The sequence below is a fragment of the Stegostoma tigrinum genome, chromosome 11 (genome assembly GCF_030684315.1).
Source record: "Stegostoma tigrinum isolate sSteTig4 chromosome 11, sSteTig4.hap1, whole genome shotgun sequence".
NCBI lineage: Eukaryota > Metazoa > Chordata > Chondrichthyes > Orectolobiformes > Stegostomatidae > Stegostoma > Stegostoma tigrinum.
In genome coordinates this window covers 16219211-16239932 of record NC_081364.1, presented here as the reverse complement: position 1 = coordinate 16239932, position 20722 = coordinate 16219211, and the positions used below count along the sequence as shown (strand labels likewise).

Below are 20722 nucleotides of genomic sequence, written 5' to 3'. Positions count from 1 at the left end.
TGTTTACCTTTTTCTCCTGTGTGGTGGATGGAGCCAGATACTCTGATTATCCTCCTTGGACCACAACTTTTATAGTTAACTTGATGACTTAGTTTCCCTTTTTTTGTTACTTTTCAGGTGAATCTTGTAGAAATAGTCTTGCATAACATACATAAGGCAAGTAATTTATCATATTGTGACAACCTGTTGCTGTAAACCAGCTTTTGAAAAATTTCCTCAAGCATTGTGTGAAATCAGTAGGACCAATGATAATTGGCTGACATTTTCATAAGTGGAGATTGGTGGGCTGTTTTCTTTTAAGCAGTGTTTGTTCTTTTTTAATGAGCAAAAAAATCAGCATTTGTAGGATATGATTGCATTGTAAAGATAAATAGCTGGATATTGAGGCTGATGTATGTAAGGTGCCAAAGGAGAGAGAATCATCTGTAATTTGTGTAGTGACACAGTACCCAGGTCATTGCAGAGACCTGACCAGTACAGCCCTACTACTACTAGTCCACTGATACTACAAATAAAACACTCACACAAAGTTAGGATAACCTGAAGTAGATCCAGTTTATGGAGTGTACCTTTGATAGACTTACTGCAGATATCCTGCTGTGAGCGCAATTCTGTGGATTTATTCATAATTTTTCTCACAACTGTTCTGCAATTTTTTTTGACTGCTGTTGCAATTTTATTACTTCTTAACTGCTTTGTCATATTCAGGTTGAGTGGCAATCAATAATTAATATGTAAAAATAAGCAGAACTTTTAAGTGCTTGTGAATGCACGAGAATGCGCTTTTGTAGCAGCTGATGTAATATTCTGTCTGGTGAGCTGAGTGTAGCTCTGCATCATGTATCAACAGATACATCTTAAGTTACTTGTACTGTTTTTCCTGGAGGCTGCAAACACCAAAATGAAAACATGTAAGCATCCATCTGAATCAAAGCAAAATATCAGAATAATTTGAGGCCAGTTTTCTTGTCTGCCATTTGCAGCTCCGTAAGAGGAAGTAGTTTAGTGATGATGTCACTGGACTGGTAATCTGTGGCTCTAGACTAATGATCTGGGCCCAAGATTTGAATGCTACCTTGGCAAGTGGTGAAATTTGAATTCAATGAATATCAGGGATTTAACAATACAGCTAATCCAATTGAGACCATTTAACATTTAAACATTGTCAACTATCATTAAAGACATGCCAGGTTCAGTGATGCCCATTAGGGAGGGAAATCTGCCATCCTTGCCTATTCAAACCCACAGAAATGTGGTTAACTCTAGACTGTCCTCTGAAATGGATGAGAGATCCAATCAGTTCAGGAGAAATTAGCGACGGGCAACAGATGCTGTCATTGATGACATCCACATCCTGTATAAGGCTAAACAGAAAATGTGGAGTGTAGTACAGGGGGTTCCTGGTTTATCAACATCCAATTTAACAAATGCTTGTATTTAAGAGTGCGATCCCAGCTAGGAATGTAATTTTAAAGATCTGACATACGAGCAACTACTTTATATTGTCCAGCATGTGTTTCAGTTTGCCCACAAATCAACTTAAAAACTGACCAAAGAACTGAATCCGTTCGCAACTTGGGGATTGTCTGTAGTGCTTTTTGAATGATTGTGCGATGATCTCTATTGAATCTGGCTTGGATTGATTTGATAGATAGATGTGTACCACGTGGGAATTCCACTTGGCTTGCCTGAAATTGGAGGCAGAAGTTGCTATAACTAGTTGGGTACGGAAAAACATTTTATTTTGAAGGCTATTTCAGGGCAGCTTAAACTGCCTCTATGTCCAAAATGGATCTGCTCCTGTCAATTTGTGATTGTATTTTTTTGAAACGTCTGCAGAATTTAAATAGAAATTGGATGTTCTGTCTGTAGATCCACTGATTTGAAGTCAGAGATTTCATAACTAGTATCAAGGATAATCGTTTTTAGTCGCTATCTGTCCAGTTTTACCTTTGTAAAATATTGTGGAAGGCAGTGTAACGTCATTCCACTTTATTAAAGTACTCTTGCTTTGTTTCCCCACGAACTTCTCAAATAAACCCATTTGACCCCTAGAAACTCATTGCATGTAAATGTTGTGTAAACCTGGTCCGCCAAATCTCCATCCCGAGTTAATACTTATAACACTGCAGGAACTGACCTAAATGAAGCATTGCCAACTGGAAATAGACCGAGTGATGTATGTTCTCTTTCGTTTCCATTATGCAGATACTTTGAGAATAACGTTAATTTAACTTATCAGATGGGAATCTCATAGAATTGAGCAGATTGCTAGTTGAGTACTTGCCGAATGTTGGTTTTCCATTGTCTTCAACAGAAAGGCCCAACTGTTGTTCACTTCCTGATTGGCAGATTAGCTTAAAATTCACCCTGTAATCTATGCAGACATTTGCCTTCAAATCAATTCCATGAAACTCCTGCACACTGTATCTAAATGGAGCAGCAATCAATAAACAGGGAGTTGGATAACCAAAACAGTAAAATAAAAAACCATAAAGGATCCTGCTCAAACTGTGCCATGTTCTGATCAGACTATCTCTCAAGAATTGAGTTTGGTATAGAGGCATTTAAATTGTTTGGATGTGGGTATTTTTTCAGTGAAGTACTTCTCATTGTGCAATTTGTGGTTATTTAATTTTTAAGCAGTTAATATTTAGGAAATCTTAGAAAACGGATCATGATGTTGTAAACTTCAAATTGAGTTACAATTCCATTCAATCTGGTGACAGGTAGCACAATCTGTTTTCAATAATTGATTTGGAATGTGGTGAAATAATAGAACTGCATTTAATCTAAAATGTCAATCTGTGCGTTCTTTCGTCAAATTGAGACCGACTAGAGGAATACAAACTTTGTAACATGTAATGTTATAGAATGAACATTTATAAACATCTTTAGCAAACACTATTGGTATCAATTAGGCAGGAGCAATAAGATGATGACTGTTGTAATTTCTGAGCAAAGGTTTAGCTACTCTGTTAACCTGAATTCTTTTCATTCCGTTTAGGAGGTGAAAAACTGTTTAAAAAAAAGTAATGACCATATGAGAATGATGGGCAGACAGTAAGCATTTGCTCCATCAAATCTGTCATACACCACTGTGGTACAACTGAATACCATGAAAGACATTAGTCCCGCAGCAGGTAGGGAAACTGCTAAGAGAGGTAAAGAAAGGAGCTCCTTAAACTGATTCAGAGTCTGGAAATTTCTCTTCATACCCTGAAGGTGATCGAACAATTTTCCGATGGCAATGAATGTTGCCTGATATTCCACCTGTATTTTGTATGCTGTGACGTCAGGTATGTTAAAAACTGGCTCAGTTCGTTTTGAACACTTGCAGTGAATCTTTATTCACTGCACAAACAACGTTTCAAAGTTTGGCTCGCTGATTAAGGAAACAAGCACCTGATGTCAGAGTTCCATACTTACATATAAGCAATCCCCAGGTCCTCTATAACCTAGCTAACTCAAAGAGGTAAGTCTTAACGCTTTTGTTAGCTTGCTATTCACAAAGAAGTATCCATGTTGGCTGTCAATTGTGAGCATAGTTTGATGAAAGGATTCACGTTTAGCTCACCACAGGGAGCCAGTTACAGGTTTGATTTGTATACTGTGACCCTGATCATCTGAATAAAAGATATTAAATTGCAGTGGTGCCTTATGTCCCTGGGCTTAATTTATTGACAGAAGGGAATAACATCTAGAAAAGAATGAATTATCAGAGATGATTTGTTTTTGTGGCATTGATCACTTAACTCAGTGTGCGTTCAAGAGCACAGGCTTATGATGACAGCCAAAAAGCAAAAGTTCACAAGAGCAGAAGCATTGTATGTTTAGCGAGCAAACTCACTTCTGGACCACTGCCACTGTAATAGAAACAGTTTTGTTTTGCTTATCACATAGAATTTACATCTTAGAAACAGATTATTTGAATCAACTGATCTACTTTTATGCTACACTTAAGCCTCCTCTCACAGTACTCCCTTCGTCCCTTTGGGCATTATCTTAAATTCCATTTTACCTTGTCTGTGTCTAACTTCTCTGTGCATTCAATATTCAAAACTCTAAACCAGCATTTCACTGCAGTACTGATGGAGTGCTGCACTGTCTGATGGACTGACGTTGATATGAGATGCTCAGTTTGCTTGCTTGGGTCAATGTAAAAAAAATCCTCTGGCCTCATTTGAAGAAGAGCTTCTGTGTTCTCTGATACATATCCCTCTACCAATGCCACCATGAAACAAATTGTCTAGTCATTTTCTGATTGCTATTTGTGGAATCATGCTGTGCACTAATTAACTGTTTGTTTCCTAATTTAGAATACAGAAATTACAACATTCTACTGTGCTTCAGGATGCCTTGATGTTATGAAAGGCGTTAAATAAGTGTGATAACAGGGTGTAGAGCTGGATGAACACAGCAGGCCAAGCAGCATCAGAGGAGCAGGAAAGCTGATGTTTCACGCTTAGACTCTTCTTCAGAAATGAGGAAGGGTCTTCATTTCTGAAGAAGAGTCTAGACCCAAAATTCAGCTTTTCTGCTCCTCTGATGCTGCTTGGTCCGGCTGTGTTAATCCAGCTCTACACCTTGTTATCTCAGATTCTCCATCTGCAGTTCCTACTATCTCTTAAATAAGTGCGAATCGTTTTCAGTTTTTTTTTACATCTCTGTCTTCCACTGTTACTCCCACACTCCATTAATTAATAACTGGAAAGGAATTTTGAATTTTATGTATTTAATGTGATTTTGAAAAATGCCAGTTGAAGAATATTGTGTATTTTAAATGATTACTGTATCTTAAATTATCTGTCCCATTTTGCTGTAATGTCTAATTAGCAGCATACTTTGTTGCATGATCTTTCTGTTCTGGCCAGTGGAAACCATCCTTCATGATGAAAAGCCCAGTGATCCCAATTCCATATATTGGTTGAGTAATTTTGCTCTTTCTGCTTTTCCAGATGGGATTCATAGTGTGACTGCACAGTGTGTTCTGAGAGTAATTGTCATTACGGAGGAGATGTTATCCAACAGCATCACAGTGCGTCTGGAGAACATGTCACAGGAACGGTTCCTCTCTCCTTTGCTGAATCGCTTTGTGGAGGGACTGGCAGCAGTGTTGTCAACCTCCAAGGAGGACATCTTTGTTTTCAACATCCAGAATGACACTGATGTCAGCGGCAGCATTCTGAACGTGAGTTTTTCTGCCATGGTTCCAGGTGGGAGCCAGAGCCAGTTCTTCTCTTCCAACGAGCTTCAGGAGCAGCTGTATATGAGCCGGATGTTGCTGACCTCGGTCTCCATGCTGGAGGTCCTTCCGTTTGATGACAATGTCTGTCTCCGGGAGCCCTGTGAAAACTACATGAAATGTATCTCGGTGCTAAAGTTTGATAGCTCTTCGGCATTCATTGCTTCAGAGTCCATGCTCTTCCGGCCCATCCATCCCATCACGGGTCTGCGTTGCCGCTGCCCACCAGGATTTACAGGAGATTACTGTGAGACAGAGATCAACCTTTGCTACTCAAATCCCTGCCAGAATTCTGGAGTATGCAGTCGCAGAGAGGGTGGATACACATGTGTTTGCCGTGAGGAGTTCACAGGTTTGTTAAACTAGAATTATTTTGTTCATTGGGGAAGCAATCTATTTTCTTTTGAATAGAGTCAAAACTACCTTGTTTTTAAACATCAATTTATTGCCAGCAAAGTTGCTTAGATTTTAATCTCTCAGAATAATGCAGAGACACCATCCTTGGAAAATCTTCAGGTCCTTTCAAGAAGAAATGGCTGGGCATATAAAATGACATCAGGCAAGAATTAGGTCAATAAATTCATTATGCCTGGTAATGTCTTCAGTCCCACTTATTGCTTTCAGGAGTGTAATTCCTAGCCAGTGGATCATATGTTCTGATACAAGATCCGCATAACTTACTGTGATGACATTAGAGTGCGTTAGTTTTTGTTGTTGATGTGCAGTTGGTTCCCAGTTGCAGTTGAGATAGCTTGTCACTGCTTCCCCTAGAGGACCAGCTGCTCCCCATGTTCATAACCAGAATCGTCTTTGGCTTGAGAAAAGTGTGATGTCTAACCAGTGGCACTGTATATCCTGATTCACCCAATAGCACCATTTTATGAATGCCAAGACTGATTCACCCTTTTGAATTGCATAGCTGTTGGTATTTGAGGATCTCTTGCATTTGACTGGTACAATGGATGTTAACTGCCACAATGGTTTTAAAGTAAGCATTCTCATTTAGCAGCATTGACATTTCCTTACCTGTGAATATCATGAGCATTTATTGGTTTTAGCCAGTTTGTTCATTTTAATGCCACTTGTTCCAAGATGTCCAGTTCAACTTTTGTAATTGATTTCAGTTTCTTGACAGGAGAGAGAAATTCTGTTGTCCATCCATTTTTGTTGTTCTAATGTTATTTGTATGCAAATGCTCCTGTCCAACATTTTCCAATTACATTGTTGTCCTAGGTTTTAAATTATTTTTGAACCAGGAGTTTTTGCAACACATGAACATTAAGTTCATATGTTTGTTTTTCGTCAGCTAAAATATCTGTGATAGGATTGCAATGCTTATGTTTATTGAATGGCTAAATTGAAAATCTCTGTAGCATTCCTGAAAATAAACCCTTTACTTAATTTTTACGTGCACAAAGATAACAAAGCACCTCAGGATCACTTCGATCTTTGCCATTTCTGTCTCTTTTCTTTTGCCTGGCTGGAAAGGTCGAATATAGATTGGGTCTGGATTACCTGTATTTCATAATTAGGCCCTATGAGAAATCAACAATTCCATCTTGAGCATTTCTTAGTCAAATTCTTGATCGAGTGTAATATGGAATTTCTGTATTGGAAGTGACTATTGGAGCAAAGAACCCAAATGACAGAGGTACAGGATCCATAATTCGGTGTTGTCTGATTTTAGGCACCTCTGAGTCTCTTCCGTTTTCAAAATAAATACGTTTCATTACATGCTTCACAGATCTCCTCTGTACCATGACTCGTTCCCATGGCATGAAGCTGTATATGCCACGTGTTTTGAACTGCCTGTAATGAATTTCAGTATCATTGGTTTGGTGACTATTGGAGTTATGCATGAGGTTTTTTGGGTCCCTTCATTTCACTAACCTAGTAACAGCAATTTTTAATGATGCCAAGTTATGTGGATAGTTGACAAATAGGGAGTTGTGCAGCATTCAAGAGTATCTATATAAGCAAACTAAATTAACTATTAAATGGTAGATAGATCTTAATGGATATACAGCAGAGTAGAGGATGGAAAGAAGCCTTTGGCCCATTGTGTCCACACTAGTTATCAAACATCTATCTATTCTAATCCCATTTCCCAGCACATGACCTGTAACCTTTAGTGTGGAGATGATGGCCTAGTGGCATTATTGCCATACTATTAATTTGGAGACCCTGATGATGTTCTGGAGAGCTAGATTTGAAACTTGTCATGGCAGATGATGGAGTGATAATGAGAACTGCAGATGCTGAAGAATCCAAGATAACAAAGTGTGGAGCTGGATGAACACAGCAGGCCAAGCAGCAACTCAGGAGCACAAAAGCTGACGTTTCGGGCCTAGACTCTTCATCAGAGAGCTCTCTGATGAAGGGTCTAGGCCTGAAACGTCAGCTTTTGTGCTCCTGAGATTGCTGCTTGCCCTGCTGTGTTCATCCAGCTCCACACTTTGTTATCATGGCAGATGATGGAATTTGAATTCAATAAAAATCTGGAATTAAAAGTCCAATAATGACCATGAAACTATCATCGATTGTCAGAAACAACATGTCTGGTTCATTAATGTCCTTTATGCAGGAAACTGCAGTCCTTATCTGGTCTGGCCTACATGTGACTCCAGATCCACAGCAATGTGGTTGACTTTCAACTGCTTCAAGATAAGTAGGAATGGGCAATGAATGCTGGCCCAGTCAGTAAATCCCACATTCTGTAAATGAATTTTTTAAAAAAACCTTGTGTGGTATTTCAAATGCTTGTCTAAATTGTTCTTAAATGTCTTGAGAGTTTCTGCTTCTACTACCTTTTTAGGCGGTGAATTCCGGATACCCACAGCCTGCTGCATGATAAAAGTTTTCCTCAAATCCCCTCTAAATCGCTTACCTTAAAACTATGCTCCCTGGTTATTGATGCTTTGATGAAGGGGATAGTTTCTCTCTATCTGTATATGCCCCTCAGAACTTAATACACCTCAATCAGCTTTCTCTGATCTAAAGAAAACAACCCCAGCCAGTCTAATCTGTCTTCACAGCTGAATTGCTCCAGCCCAGGCACCATCACGGTGAATGTGTTCTGCATTCTCTGTAGTGATACAGCATCCTTCCTATAGTGTGAAGACTAAGACTATACACCACTCAACCTGTGGCATACCTACTTTGAAATATAACTCTATCATAACCTACTTGCTGTTGTATTCAATGTAATATATATGAAGGTGGAAATGGGCAACCATGGGACAACATGGTGGCTCAGTAGTTAGCACTATTGTCTCATAATACAGCCTCATACGACTGTCTGTGTGGAGTTTGCATGTTCTTCCCGTATTTGTGTGGGTTTCCTCTGGATGTTCTGGTTGCCTCCCACAGCCTAAAGATGTGCAGGTTAAGTGGTTGGCCATGCTAAATTGCCCATTAATGTCCAAGGATGTGCAAGTTAGGTGGATCAGCCATGGGAAATGTAGGATTAGAGGGATAGCGTAGGGGATTGGTCAGGGTGTGATACTCGTCAGCGGGGTAGAGTGACCGCAATGAGCTGAATGGCCTGTTTTCACACTGTAAGGGTTCTATGATTCTGTGATGATCACATCCTGTTTTCAAATGGTGCCAGGGCAACAAAGTATGGAGCTGGATGAACACAGCCGTCCAGGCAGCATCTTAGGAGCACAAAAACTGACGTTTCAGGCCTAGACCCTTCATCAGAAAAGGGGAATGGGGAGAAGGTTCTGAAATAAATAGGGAGAGAGGAGGAGGCGGACTGAAGATGGATAGAGAAGATAGGTGCAGAGGAGAGTATGGGTGGGGAGGGGATAGGTCAGTCCGGGGAGGACGGACAGGTTAAGGGGATGGGATGAGGTTTGTAGGTAGGAAATGGAGGTGGTGCCAGTTAGTTATGGGAGTCAGCAAACCAGTCACAAAGGAATGCTTCATCGGGTGCTTCCTCTTAGAGAGAAGAGACTGCTGCACATCATTTGGCTGACATCAGCAAAACAAAACAGAAGATTAAAACTGTTAAATTAGGATTTTCACCGGTTACTGCAAACTTTATCAGTAATGTTTGCTGCGCCGAGGAAGCAGCGCAATGGCTGTAGGATGTGATCTCCAGTGTAGATAGGCATTTATAACATCTTAGAATCACAGAATTCCTACAGTGTGGAAGCAGGTCATTTGATCATCAAATCTGATACCAACTATTTGAACAGCATCCCACCCAGACTCACTCCACCGTTGTAACCCTACATTTCTGATGGCTAATCACACCCTGCATTTCTGATGGCTAATCCTCCTAACCTACACGCCCTGGATGCTGTGGGCAATTTAGCACGGCCAGTAAAAGTAATCTGGACATCTTTGGACTGAGAGGGGAAACCGGAGCACCCGGAGGAAACCCATGCAGACTCTGGGAGAATGTGCAAACTCCACACAGAGTTGCCCGAGCGTGGAATTGAACCTGGATCCATGGTGCTTTCAGGCAGAAATGCTCGCCACTGTGCCGCCTGTCTCTCACTCTCAGAACTGTAAACAAAATAACAAAGTTAGAACAAAATAGTAACATTTTGGTGAAATCACAATTAAAATTTTGTGATGCTCGATCGTCAAGCAAGACTAATCACAAACAATAAAAATTATATTTTGTAGTTTCAACACCTAAGCAATCTGCTTTTAAGAAACAGGTTGTGATTGATTGGCACAGATTTCTAAACCCCAGTTTGGTGTCTGGTAATGTGGAAGTGATGCAGATTGAGGCAATAACAAAGAAATACCCCAGCTGCCTCCAGACACCGTCTGCACCCACAGTATAGGCATGTTGCAAGCCTGAAGAGATTGACCTTAAGTTGAAACTGACCATTAATTCCACTGTAATGCCACTTTACTGCAGCATGTCAGCTGCTAGTGTCTTTAAATCAAATGTCATAGCTGCATAGACAGCTCTATGTTGACCCAGAGAGTACGTAGTCAATTGTGCATGGCCATTGCCAAGAATGTGTATCTTTTGCTGCAAACATGGGTGGGACATTACGCAAGGCTGTGTGAAGTATGTCATTTGTGCTCTCGAACATCCCTTTATTGCTAGCCTTTCTTCTCAAACCAGGTAGAGTTCCAATGATTTCTTTGGCATTTTTCTGAGTTTAAACTGTCATAGCAATATTCCAATCTACATACAATAATTGAGTGTTCAGTGTTACTGGATACTGACTGTTTAAGGATATCTATTCAAATACCTCTTTTGTCACAATGGGATACATTTTAATATTAGAAGATTTTTGTTATCTTGAATTCATCTGAGATGCATTTTATTTAGGTCTATGCTGTTGCTGCAATAGGACTTATGAAATACATTTCTATAAACAGCAAACCTGGCCTGGACAGCCTAATATGTCCACGATCAATAGCTGTTGCTGTAACAGCTTAACTTTAACAAAGTACATGATGTCTGAATTAAATAATTGAAATCTAAACATCATCTAAATAATTGCAGATATTTCAGGAGATTCTGATACTAGCACAAAATTTGACTGGAAATTGAGTGTTGTGTTTAATGGGCAAAAATCAGCTGTGTTTAATTTCTCTGACCAAACTATTTCAAAACCCAATCATGACATATCATTAAGCAAGGACATGGGCTTGCAACAGTAGTCTGAAATAGAATAAATGAGTTTGTGAAAGGAGTGAGTCCAGAGAGCCAAATAGTCTTTCTCATTATATATTTCCTTATGCATCCTGGTGACATCTCCCACTGGCCAGTTATTTGCACTAATGGACTTCCTGTCACTGGGTGAGGAGCTGCTTCCATAACTAACTCCAGCAAGATTTCCCAGAGGTGGGAATGTGACTGGTGGCTGACCCAAAGTCCTATTCTGCACATGACTGACACCCATCCACTACTTCAAACATACCTTGCATGCTCCCAGCACAGCTTCTGTCAGCTATTTTAAAAATGCTGTGAGACAGACACAATGTTTATATAAACAGGTAATTTGATTAGCCTATGGAAATGAATTTTAAAATTAACAAGCCTCGAGCAACATTAGAGATTGAAAACATTTTATTTCTCTTCAGAATGAAGTAATAATTTGGACCATTCATTGTAAAATTAATAGTTTTGTGAAGGTGCTTGATGAATATCTGGTTGTGGATGGGTAGAGATTTATGATCAGAAGAATCACCATGGTTTCTGTTATAGAGAGGTCAACATGGAAGCATATTGTATACAGCTAAGTCAGTTCTTGACAATAGAATTATGTGGATTCGATAAAAACTGTTATTTTCCTTGATAATAGGAAACATTCCTGCTTAAGCCTCCATTGGCAAATTTAGGATCATGCTCAAGACCATAAGCATAGCAGCAGAACTGGGCCATTCAGTCCATCAAGCCTGCTCTACCATTCCTGAGATCATGGTTGATGCAATAACCTTCAAATTGACTTTTCTCCCTTTTTCCCCGTAACCTAGCCTGCCCTTTCCTGACATGTTTTTATTTAGTAGACTATTAATGACCATTTAGGCAGTAAGTGGGCCAATTTAAGAGTGTATTTATTGTCTAGTTATTGTCAATGTTGAGTTAATTTGCAGTGGCAGCTTGTTTAAGTAAAGTCCTGAGAGGAGAAGAACAGCCTTATCACAGAAGAATAACAGTGTCCTTTTGATAGTAAGAGTATATAATGGCTCTTGCAGAGTAACAAGAATAGGCCAGTCAGTGGATATTGTGAGTCATTGTCATCACATGTTTAACATGAAAGCTTCAGTAGCATAAAAAGTGCCCAACTATTTAAAAGAATGCTATCAAAATCTATAGATAACTTTCATAAGGTGTTTTGGAGTGTTGTACAGTTGTAGAACACCAAAAGTCAAATAGTTACTTGTTCAAAGATGTTAATGTGGTGAAGCTGCCGGCATTTGAAAAGATACTTATTCCTAGAGTAAATTATGATCAAACAGTTGGACAGAATGTATTTATGTCAGTGGAGATCTAATTAATTTATACAGGGTGAGTGTTACTGTCTAATGATATTATTCACAATGGGTGAAAAACAGAAGTTTCATGTACTACAGATATGGAACCACATGATCCAGGTGAAATTGTTCCTGAGAGTTAAGATATGCTTCAAGCAATCCAGCAATGCAAATTGTGTAAGACTAAAGAATGTATATATAATGCATAATCACTAAACCTCATCCTTGAGTATGCTACATGTCTTCACCTCAACGTTTTTGAAGTAAAGAAGTTATATTGATACCAAACTGGTTAAGAGAGACTACATTATGCCAAGCCCAAAGATAAAACTTAACAACTGGTGGAAGACTTCTTTGAGCTTTCTAGATTCATGGTGGAACACAAAAAGAGCAGAGAATTGATTGTAATTACCTACTTTGATGTTAGAGAATGGTTTCATAACGTCAGCGAGATGAAAATTGATAATTACACAGAATTTGCAGAAATATTTGTGTCCTGCCCTCACTGTAGAAAATTTAGATGACAAAATCAAGCAAAGTTTGTGAGAAGATGCATCTGAGGTAAAAAGGTCAGTCCACTTGAGCTCATTAATCAATTTTTAACTAAAATTATCCCTGAAATTTTAAGTTAAGGTGACAACATGGCCTTGTGAACAAATTTTCACAGCAAGCTTGGATTTGATGTCAGATAATGAAATGACAGAAGCTCAAGAGGACTATTTAAAATCTTTATTTTGCAAAATGTTATTATAAGTACCAGCAACAGAGCTAAGTCAGTAGCAATTTTCAAGTAGCATGATTGAGGATGCAAACATGCTAAATTCACCAGCTAAAATTCTAGAGAGGATGAATAAAGATGTTTAGCCTAATCTATAAATTGAAGTAGAGAATTGACAACTTTAAACTCCAATGTATTGGCAGATTGAGAATAAATATTTCCTTAGACAGATGTAATATGAGTTACATAAAACTCTCTGGGAGCCAACACTGAGTCTTATGTCCTCTGATGGAGAATAGAGTTGCGAAATTGACTGTTTAGAAATCCAGGATATTACAAAAAGAAAATGCCTTTTTCAATATAACAGCAATTTTCCATGAAGGGAATTTATGAGATCAAAGCCCAGATGTAATGGGGCAATTACCTGATTCAGCAAGGAGGAGTTGTTCTGTGACACAAATTCAGGAGATTAAGTGTTCTTCAGATCAGATAATGGGCTGAATATCTGGTTTAGCTAGACTGACGTCCTCAACAAAAGACATCCAAGAAATAAAAGATCCTACAATTGTAGAGAAACTTTTCATTCTACACAATGTCATGAACAGAGTCAATGTCAACAGTCCTCAAGCCAAACACCAAACAATTTTCCAAGTTCGAAGAAAGTATGTTCTATAAAAATTACAAAAACTTCAGAATCCCTGAATTTGTGCGCTCAGATTTGGGGAAATGGTAAATGTAATTAAATACACAAATACAGAAACATTAACTTTTGGGGGGAGAAAGAAGATTTGGGAGAGAAGTTGTATGCTGTAACAGTTTTGAAATATTGGAGTGAATATGAATGTTGGAGACTGCATTAAACTCCACCCAATCAGACGATATCATGTGAAGTGAGATGGAGAAAAGGCCGAAAAACTTAGCATTTTGTAAAGATTTTGTGAAGATTTGTATCCAAGGTCTAATCTTAGTAATATTGTGTATCCTCTTAAAGTAACTTAAACCTGATTGCTATCATGCAATAAACAGCATCTTGTTTAAGATACAGACTCTTCTCATTAAAACTCTGGTGCTGGCCTAAACTGCTTGAGCGACAAGCTGCTAATGGTTGGCATTGCAGCGTATACTGCTGCCACCATGCTGAAGGGAATGTTTAATGTGGTAAATGGATTTTCAATGAAGAGGGTTGCTTTGCCCTCGGTGTTATACTTTTTGTTTTGTTGCACCTGCAATTGTCCAGGCAAGTGAAGATGTTCTATCATACTCCTGACTTCTGATTTTTAGATGGCGGACAGGCTTTGTGGAAATAGGAAGTGTGTTACTCACTGCGTGAGCAATACCTTTAATAATTTAAAAAAAAAGCAATCCCACTTGTTTTTCATGATAATATTACTTGTCAGTTATTCAAGCTGTAGTTTAGAGTCCACGTAAAGCGTAGAATTGCTGCTGAATTATGTTAATTACTCTGGTAATTTACCTTGAATCCATGACCATGGATACATTTTGCTGTTAAAAGGGGTCATTTGCAAACTGGCTAACTTTATTGCTGCTGCTGTAGGTTGCTTTAATGAGCTTAGTATGATTAGTTAATAGCTTTTACAGAGCCAGAAACCTGTAATGGGTGCTGTTAGGACAAAGAAGCTTGGATATTGGATTGGGGAAGTCTAGGATTTTTGGGTGTGGATGGATGAAGTACCCTAAGGAGAGCTAAGAGGGGAAGGTGAACTCAGATTTTGGAGGCCAGGATGGAGGCACAAAGTGGGTAGGGTGCCATCAAGGGGCTTGGGTTCCCTCAACCCCAGTGTGTGCCAACCCTTCCCTCTTTTCTCATTTTTCACCAGAGTCAGTGGACTGTCCACTCTCATCTGCCTTCCAAACCAGCTGTATTATTGGGAGGGTGGCATCATATTCAGGTCAATTGGCTTGTTAGCATAATCCATTTAAAATGACAGGTGGGCTGTTGGTTTTTGCATTTGCAAGCATATTGTCATTGACTCACAATCCAGCATCACCATGCTAAAATTCGTGCATTCACAGGTCAACACAGTGTCTACTTCCATAGATAAAATCCTAGCCCATATTCTGTAGCAGTGATTCATTTCAGAATGAAAGTTGTCAACTGAATTTGTAGAGAGCGGTACTGTTAATAAGTCTGAATGTTCTGAAAAGAAGTTAGGAAGGAGTCTTGCTGTTGCTGGACATTTTTCTGTCTTTCACAAGATGTGATAAGCAATTTCATGTTTGACTTTGGTTTTTATGCATATGTGTGTATTTGTGGTATCAGAAATTTTAATTCTACCAAATAACTGCTGTTTATTACAGCTGTGTTTTGGGTGATTTGCATTACTTTTTTCTGTATCAATAAAAGCTTATTATGGTTTGTTCTACAGTATTTTCTGTGTTATTCCCTTTCCTTTGATCTTATACAAACAAGAGACATGAAGGATAGTTCTCACTCTTATGAGAAAGTTGGTATGCTGGAGCCAGTGAGACTCATCCCTCTCTTTAACATCATTGCAATTACTGTATATATCTAGCAAGCTGTTCAGAGAGCTCCAAAGTGCTGAATGCATTAGGAGGACAGGTGTAGTGTTTGTTCAATACATATGTAGTCATATGTGTGTATAATCAGCACAATCTATTTATTATGTAAGCTTTCAGCATCGTATGAAAATGGTGCTTTAGAAATGTGCATTGCCCCTGTATCTGTGGTACTTACAATCTGAAATTGTTGAGTTTGAGGTTTTTCTCCTGCAGAGCTCTTGATCACGTTAGCTATTGAATGTATTTGGGCCTGGAAATTTTAAAAATTATCGTTAATGCTGAGGAAGACCGTGGCAAAATACGAGAGGGCATTGTTAAAATTGTAGCATGTGTGTTAATGCCAAATGAGGGTCAGGATAAGTAAATATGAGATGATGCATTTTGATAAGGAGGCTACCTACACTTCAGAAAAAATCAGCTTAACTGGTGTAGAGGTGCAAAGGGATATTGGGAACAAATTTAGAAACCATTGCTACTATTAATGTTGGACAGAAAAATGCATACAAAACCCGAAGGTTCATTGCCAAAGGAATAGCACTGAAAAGTGTTACATTGGTTGGTTGATTGATTTGATTTACTATCATGTGTACCTAAGTACAGTGAAAAACTTTGTTTGTGAGCAGTACAGGCAAATCATAGTAGGCAAGGACTTACAGCTTATAGGATGGGAAAATATCTTGTACAGAGCAAGGCATACAGGTAACACCAGAAGGACTTGTACTAGGCAAGATCAACATGAACAAGTTGAGCATTATTTGAAGTTAGAGAGATTGTTCATCAATCAAATAACAAGTTTCAAGGTTGTTTTCAAGCTTCAGTATCTTCTGCCTGATGGAAGAAGTTGAAGGAAAGCATTACCAGGGTGGATGGGTCCTTGATGATGTTGGCAGCTTTTTCACAGCATGAAGTGTAAATGGAGTGTATGGATGAGAGATTGGCTGCAGTGCACAAACCTTCTGCAGTTTCTTCAGGCCTGGGCAGAGCAGTTGCTGTATCAGGCTGTTATGTACCCACACAGTATGCTTTCTCTGATTCATGTGTAAAGGTTGCCGACAGTCTTTATGGACATGGCAAATTTCCTGAACCGCCTGAGGAAGAAGAGGCATTGTTAAGTCTTCTCAATCATCGCATCTACATGGGAAGTCCAGGACAGATCGTTGGTTATCATCACTCCTTGGAAATTGATGCTCTCAACCCTCTCAAACTCCGCTCCATTGATGTAGAATGGGGAGTGTTCTCCTCCTCTCTTTCTGAAGTCAGTGATCAGTTCTTTAGTTTCGCCGACATTTGGTTGTTACCATTGCATCACCAAACCCTCTATCTCCTTTCTGTATTGTGACTCGTTGTTTGATATCTGTCCTATCGCAGTGGTTCTGGATGTGAGTTTGCTCGCTGAGCTGGAAGGTTAGTTTTCAGACGTTTCATCACCATTCTAGGTAACATCATCAGTGAGCCTCCAACGAAGCGCTGGTGTTATGTCCCGCTTTCTATTTATCTGTTTAGGTTTCCTTGGGTTGGTGATGTCGTTTCCTGCATTGGTGATGCCATTTCCTGTTCTATCACAGTAGTAACTTGTAGATGGCGTTCATTTGGAATTTGGCTACACAGTCGTAGGCGTACAGGGAGTACAGTAGGCGGCTGAGAGCACAACCTTGGGCGAGCTCCAGTGTCGAGATTTATTGTGGAGGACCTGCAATTGTCTATCTTCACTGACTGGGGTCTATGGGTCAGGAAGCTGAGGATCCACTTGCAGAGAGTGGAGCTGAGACCTAGATCTTGGAGTTTTGAGATAATAAAATGTGAGGCTGGATGAACACAGCAGGCCAAGCAGCATCTCAGGAGCACAAAAGCTTTTGTGCTCCTGAGATGCTGCTTGGCCTGCTGTGTTCATCCAGCCTCACATTTTATTATCTTGGAATTCTCCAGCATCTGCAGTTCCCATTATCTCTTGGAGTTTTGAGATCAGTCTGGAGGGGATAACGGTGTTGAAGGCAGAGCTGCAGTCAATGTACAGGAGTCAGATGTAGGTGTCCTTCTTGTCCACATGTTCCAGAGATGAGTGTAGGGCTAGGGAAATGGCAAACTCTGTGGACATGTTACATCGCTCAGCAAACTGTAGGGAATTGACATTGGTTGGGAGACTGGAGTTGATGTGGGCCATGACCAGCCCCTTGAAGCACTTTGTGATTATTGAGATCAGAGCCACTGGGTGATAGTCATTAGGGCATACTGCATGTGTTTTCTTAGGTACAGGGACTATGGTGGTTTTCTTGAAGCAGGTGGTGATTTTGGCTTGAAGCAAGGAGAGGTTGAAGATGTTATTGATTACCTCCGCCAGCTGATCCTCACAGGATCTAAGTGCACGGCTGGGATTCTGTCCAGGTCAGTTGCTTTCCGTGGTTTGACTCCCAGGAAGACTGATGCAACATCTGCAGTGGTGATGAAGGGAACAGGCATGTCCGGGACTGTCAGGGCAGGTGACACTATGCCGCTGGCATTCTGATTGAACTGAGCATGGGAAGCATTGAGCGCATCAGGGATGGATATGTCTTTGACCACTGTCTTGCTCTGCTTCAATTTGTATACTGTCATGTTGTTTAGGCCTTGCAACAGGCAACGGGAATCTGTGTGGCTGGTCTAGGCCTCTAACTGTTCTACTACTGCCTCTTGGTTTGGCAGAGGTCATATCTGGAATTTCTGTGTAGATCTGGGTTATCTGAGTTGAATGCTGCACACCTGGTCTTCAGTTGGGTATGTATTTGCCGGTTCATTCAACGTTTCTGGTTGAGGAACACCCGGATTGGCTTTGGCACGCAGTCCTTCACACATTTGCTAATGAAGCCTGAAACGGTGGTAGTATATTCATCCAGGTTTTCTGCTGAGTACTTGAATACGTTCCAGTCCACTGATTCCAAGCAGTCTGAGAGATGCTGTTCCACTGCCTTGGATCAACATTGTATTTCTTTCTGTGAAGAATCCTACCATTTTGGCTTTTGTTTGTAAGGTGGGAGGATGTACACAGTGTTGTGATCTTATTTTCTGAAGTGTGATCAAGGGATAAAGCAGTAGATGTCTTTGCTGGTTGTGTAGGATATTTGGTCCTCTGGTATGCATGAAAGTGTTGGTCCTACTTTGGCAGCACTCTCTTGAGGTTGGCTTGGTTAAAATCACCAGCCACAGTGAACAAGGCCTCGGGGAATTTCATCTCCAGAGTGCTTGTGACAGTGTAAATTTCATCCAGGGCAGTCTTCACATCTACATGGGGTCATATTAGACCTCCGTCAGGATGGCAGAAGTGAACTTGCATGGCAAATAACAGGGATAGCATTTCACAATAAGATATTCTAGATCTGGGGTGTAATGGTTTGCCACGGTCGCCACGCTTGAGCACCTGGAGATCTTGATCAGGAGGCCACCTCCCTTTTGCCTTATCCGAGGATGACATGAAGTCCATGGGATGTTTTGAGAACCCCTCAGTTTGCAAGGCACAGCCAGATATGGCAGGACTGTGCCAATTCTCTATGAAACAGCTCACAACAGTGTCTCTGTTCCTTTTGGAAGGTGAGACTAAATCTGAGTTCATCCATTTCTTTTCAACATTATGGATATTTGCAATGCTGGTGAGGGGCCTTCAGGCTCCATTGTTTCAGTTGTACCTGCAGGCCAGTGCATTTTTCCCATTTCCTTATAGGTTTCCTTCACTTCGGCAGTCCTGGGAGTCCGTGATGTGAGTCTGCTGCTCCAGCAGCTGAGTGAGATGGATCTGGGTGGGCTGGGCCACCCCTGGGATGGGGTTTGCCAGGTCATGGTTCAGGCCTGGGCTGGACTGGTCTCCTCGGGGACTGGTTGCTTCGGTAGGATTTAAGCTCCTGGACGGTTCCAGCTGTCGGTTGTGTGTGTCTTCTGCCCCAGAAGAAAATGAGTCAGTTTGGCATGGGCTGGGCCTCCTCAGGGTCATTACACTTATGTTTGGGAGGGGATTGTCATTCCAGGAGAAGTCACAGCCTGTTGAGTGGCAGAATTGAGTACAAATCCTACCAATGTCTGATTGACCAGCAGAGCTCAGTGGGTAGGATACCTACCCCAGGAACTTGCTTCCAATTTTTCATAATTTTTTTTCCAAGATTAATTTTAATTATATAAGTCATCTTGCATAGTGTGTCTCCTTCTAAAATAGAATTTCTTTCCTGGAGGTAATGTACCTTTGTTTATTACAATGTTTTACTCATACTGGGAAAATAGTCTTTTATTAAAATTGAATGCCAGAGCAAAGTGTACAGCAAAGCTATTAGTGTTGTCTGAAATAATACAAATTTCAGCAATGTCTCTACCGCATTTGTGTGAATATGTCAATTTCTCTTAGCAGCAACCTTTATGGTCTTTCAAGTTAGACTGTTGGTGTATGAATCCAAAAACACAAGGGACTGTGTATGGAGGCCTCACCACCTAATTTAATATCATACTTTTATAGACTAGCATATCGACGTGGACTGGATTGAAACTTAGATCCAGGAGCAAAATGAATATTCTGACTTGCTCATCACTCAGTACTAGAATTGATTTTACAGGTTTATCAGTGAGATAAGGTTGTGTTTAGGAATGCATATAGGAAGACATTAAAAAAGGTACTTGGTTCTTCATCTGGTGCTAGTAATCGGTTGGGTGGTTTGATACTCATGAATGCAACTAACTTTAGCATCTGTGCAGTTGGAAGCTTGCCTCATGGCTGTAGTTCCGTATTTATTAGAACGTGCCTCTTGCATAGGTGCCTCTTGGATCTTGTATAGGCACTAGCAGCACTTGCGGCATAGGCTGCAATTTTTAAGGATTGGCCAGCTGCTTAATGTTTATAATGTGATTGAATTCCCTGTTGTGCTTTACATCATTCAGTTTTGTTTGGCAAGATAAGGATGTTAATCTCCTGCAATCACCATTCTCGTCTAAGTTTGAATTTTTAAGTTGTACTGCACAATATTTTAAGCTGGTTCATAGGTGTTCTTTCAATTAGATTTTTAAAAAGAAAATTACGACACTTAGATAGAGGGAATGATTTCCTTGTCTCAGGCAGGGTGTGGGAGATCCCACTTAAAGAGCTCTGAGTATCAGATACTAGACAATAATTCCTTAAAACAAGAAAACATTGTAGATGCTGGAGAGCTAAAATAAGAGTGAAGATATTAGGAAGTACCCATTAGATCAGGCAGCATTTGTGAACAGTTTCAGAGCAGTGACCTCTCGTCATAGCAAATAATAGCATTATTTAT

At 40.1% G+C, this 20722-nt stretch overlaps 1 protein-coding gene across 1 annotated transcript in view; it reads left to right on the top strand.

The window, feature by feature from the left end:
• The window catches only part of celsr3 (cadherin, EGF LAG seven-pass G-type receptor 3), a 262123-nt gene that overhangs the window by 29205 nt on the left and 212196 nt on the right, over nucleotides 1–20722 (top strand). Inside the window, exon 2 of the mRNA XM_048547414.2 lies at nucleotides 4959–5597. Within this exon, the coding sequence (XP_048403371.2) occupies nucleotides 4959–5597 (639 nt within the window). The remainder of the gene's footprint in view (nucleotides 1–4958; nucleotides 5598–20722) is intronic.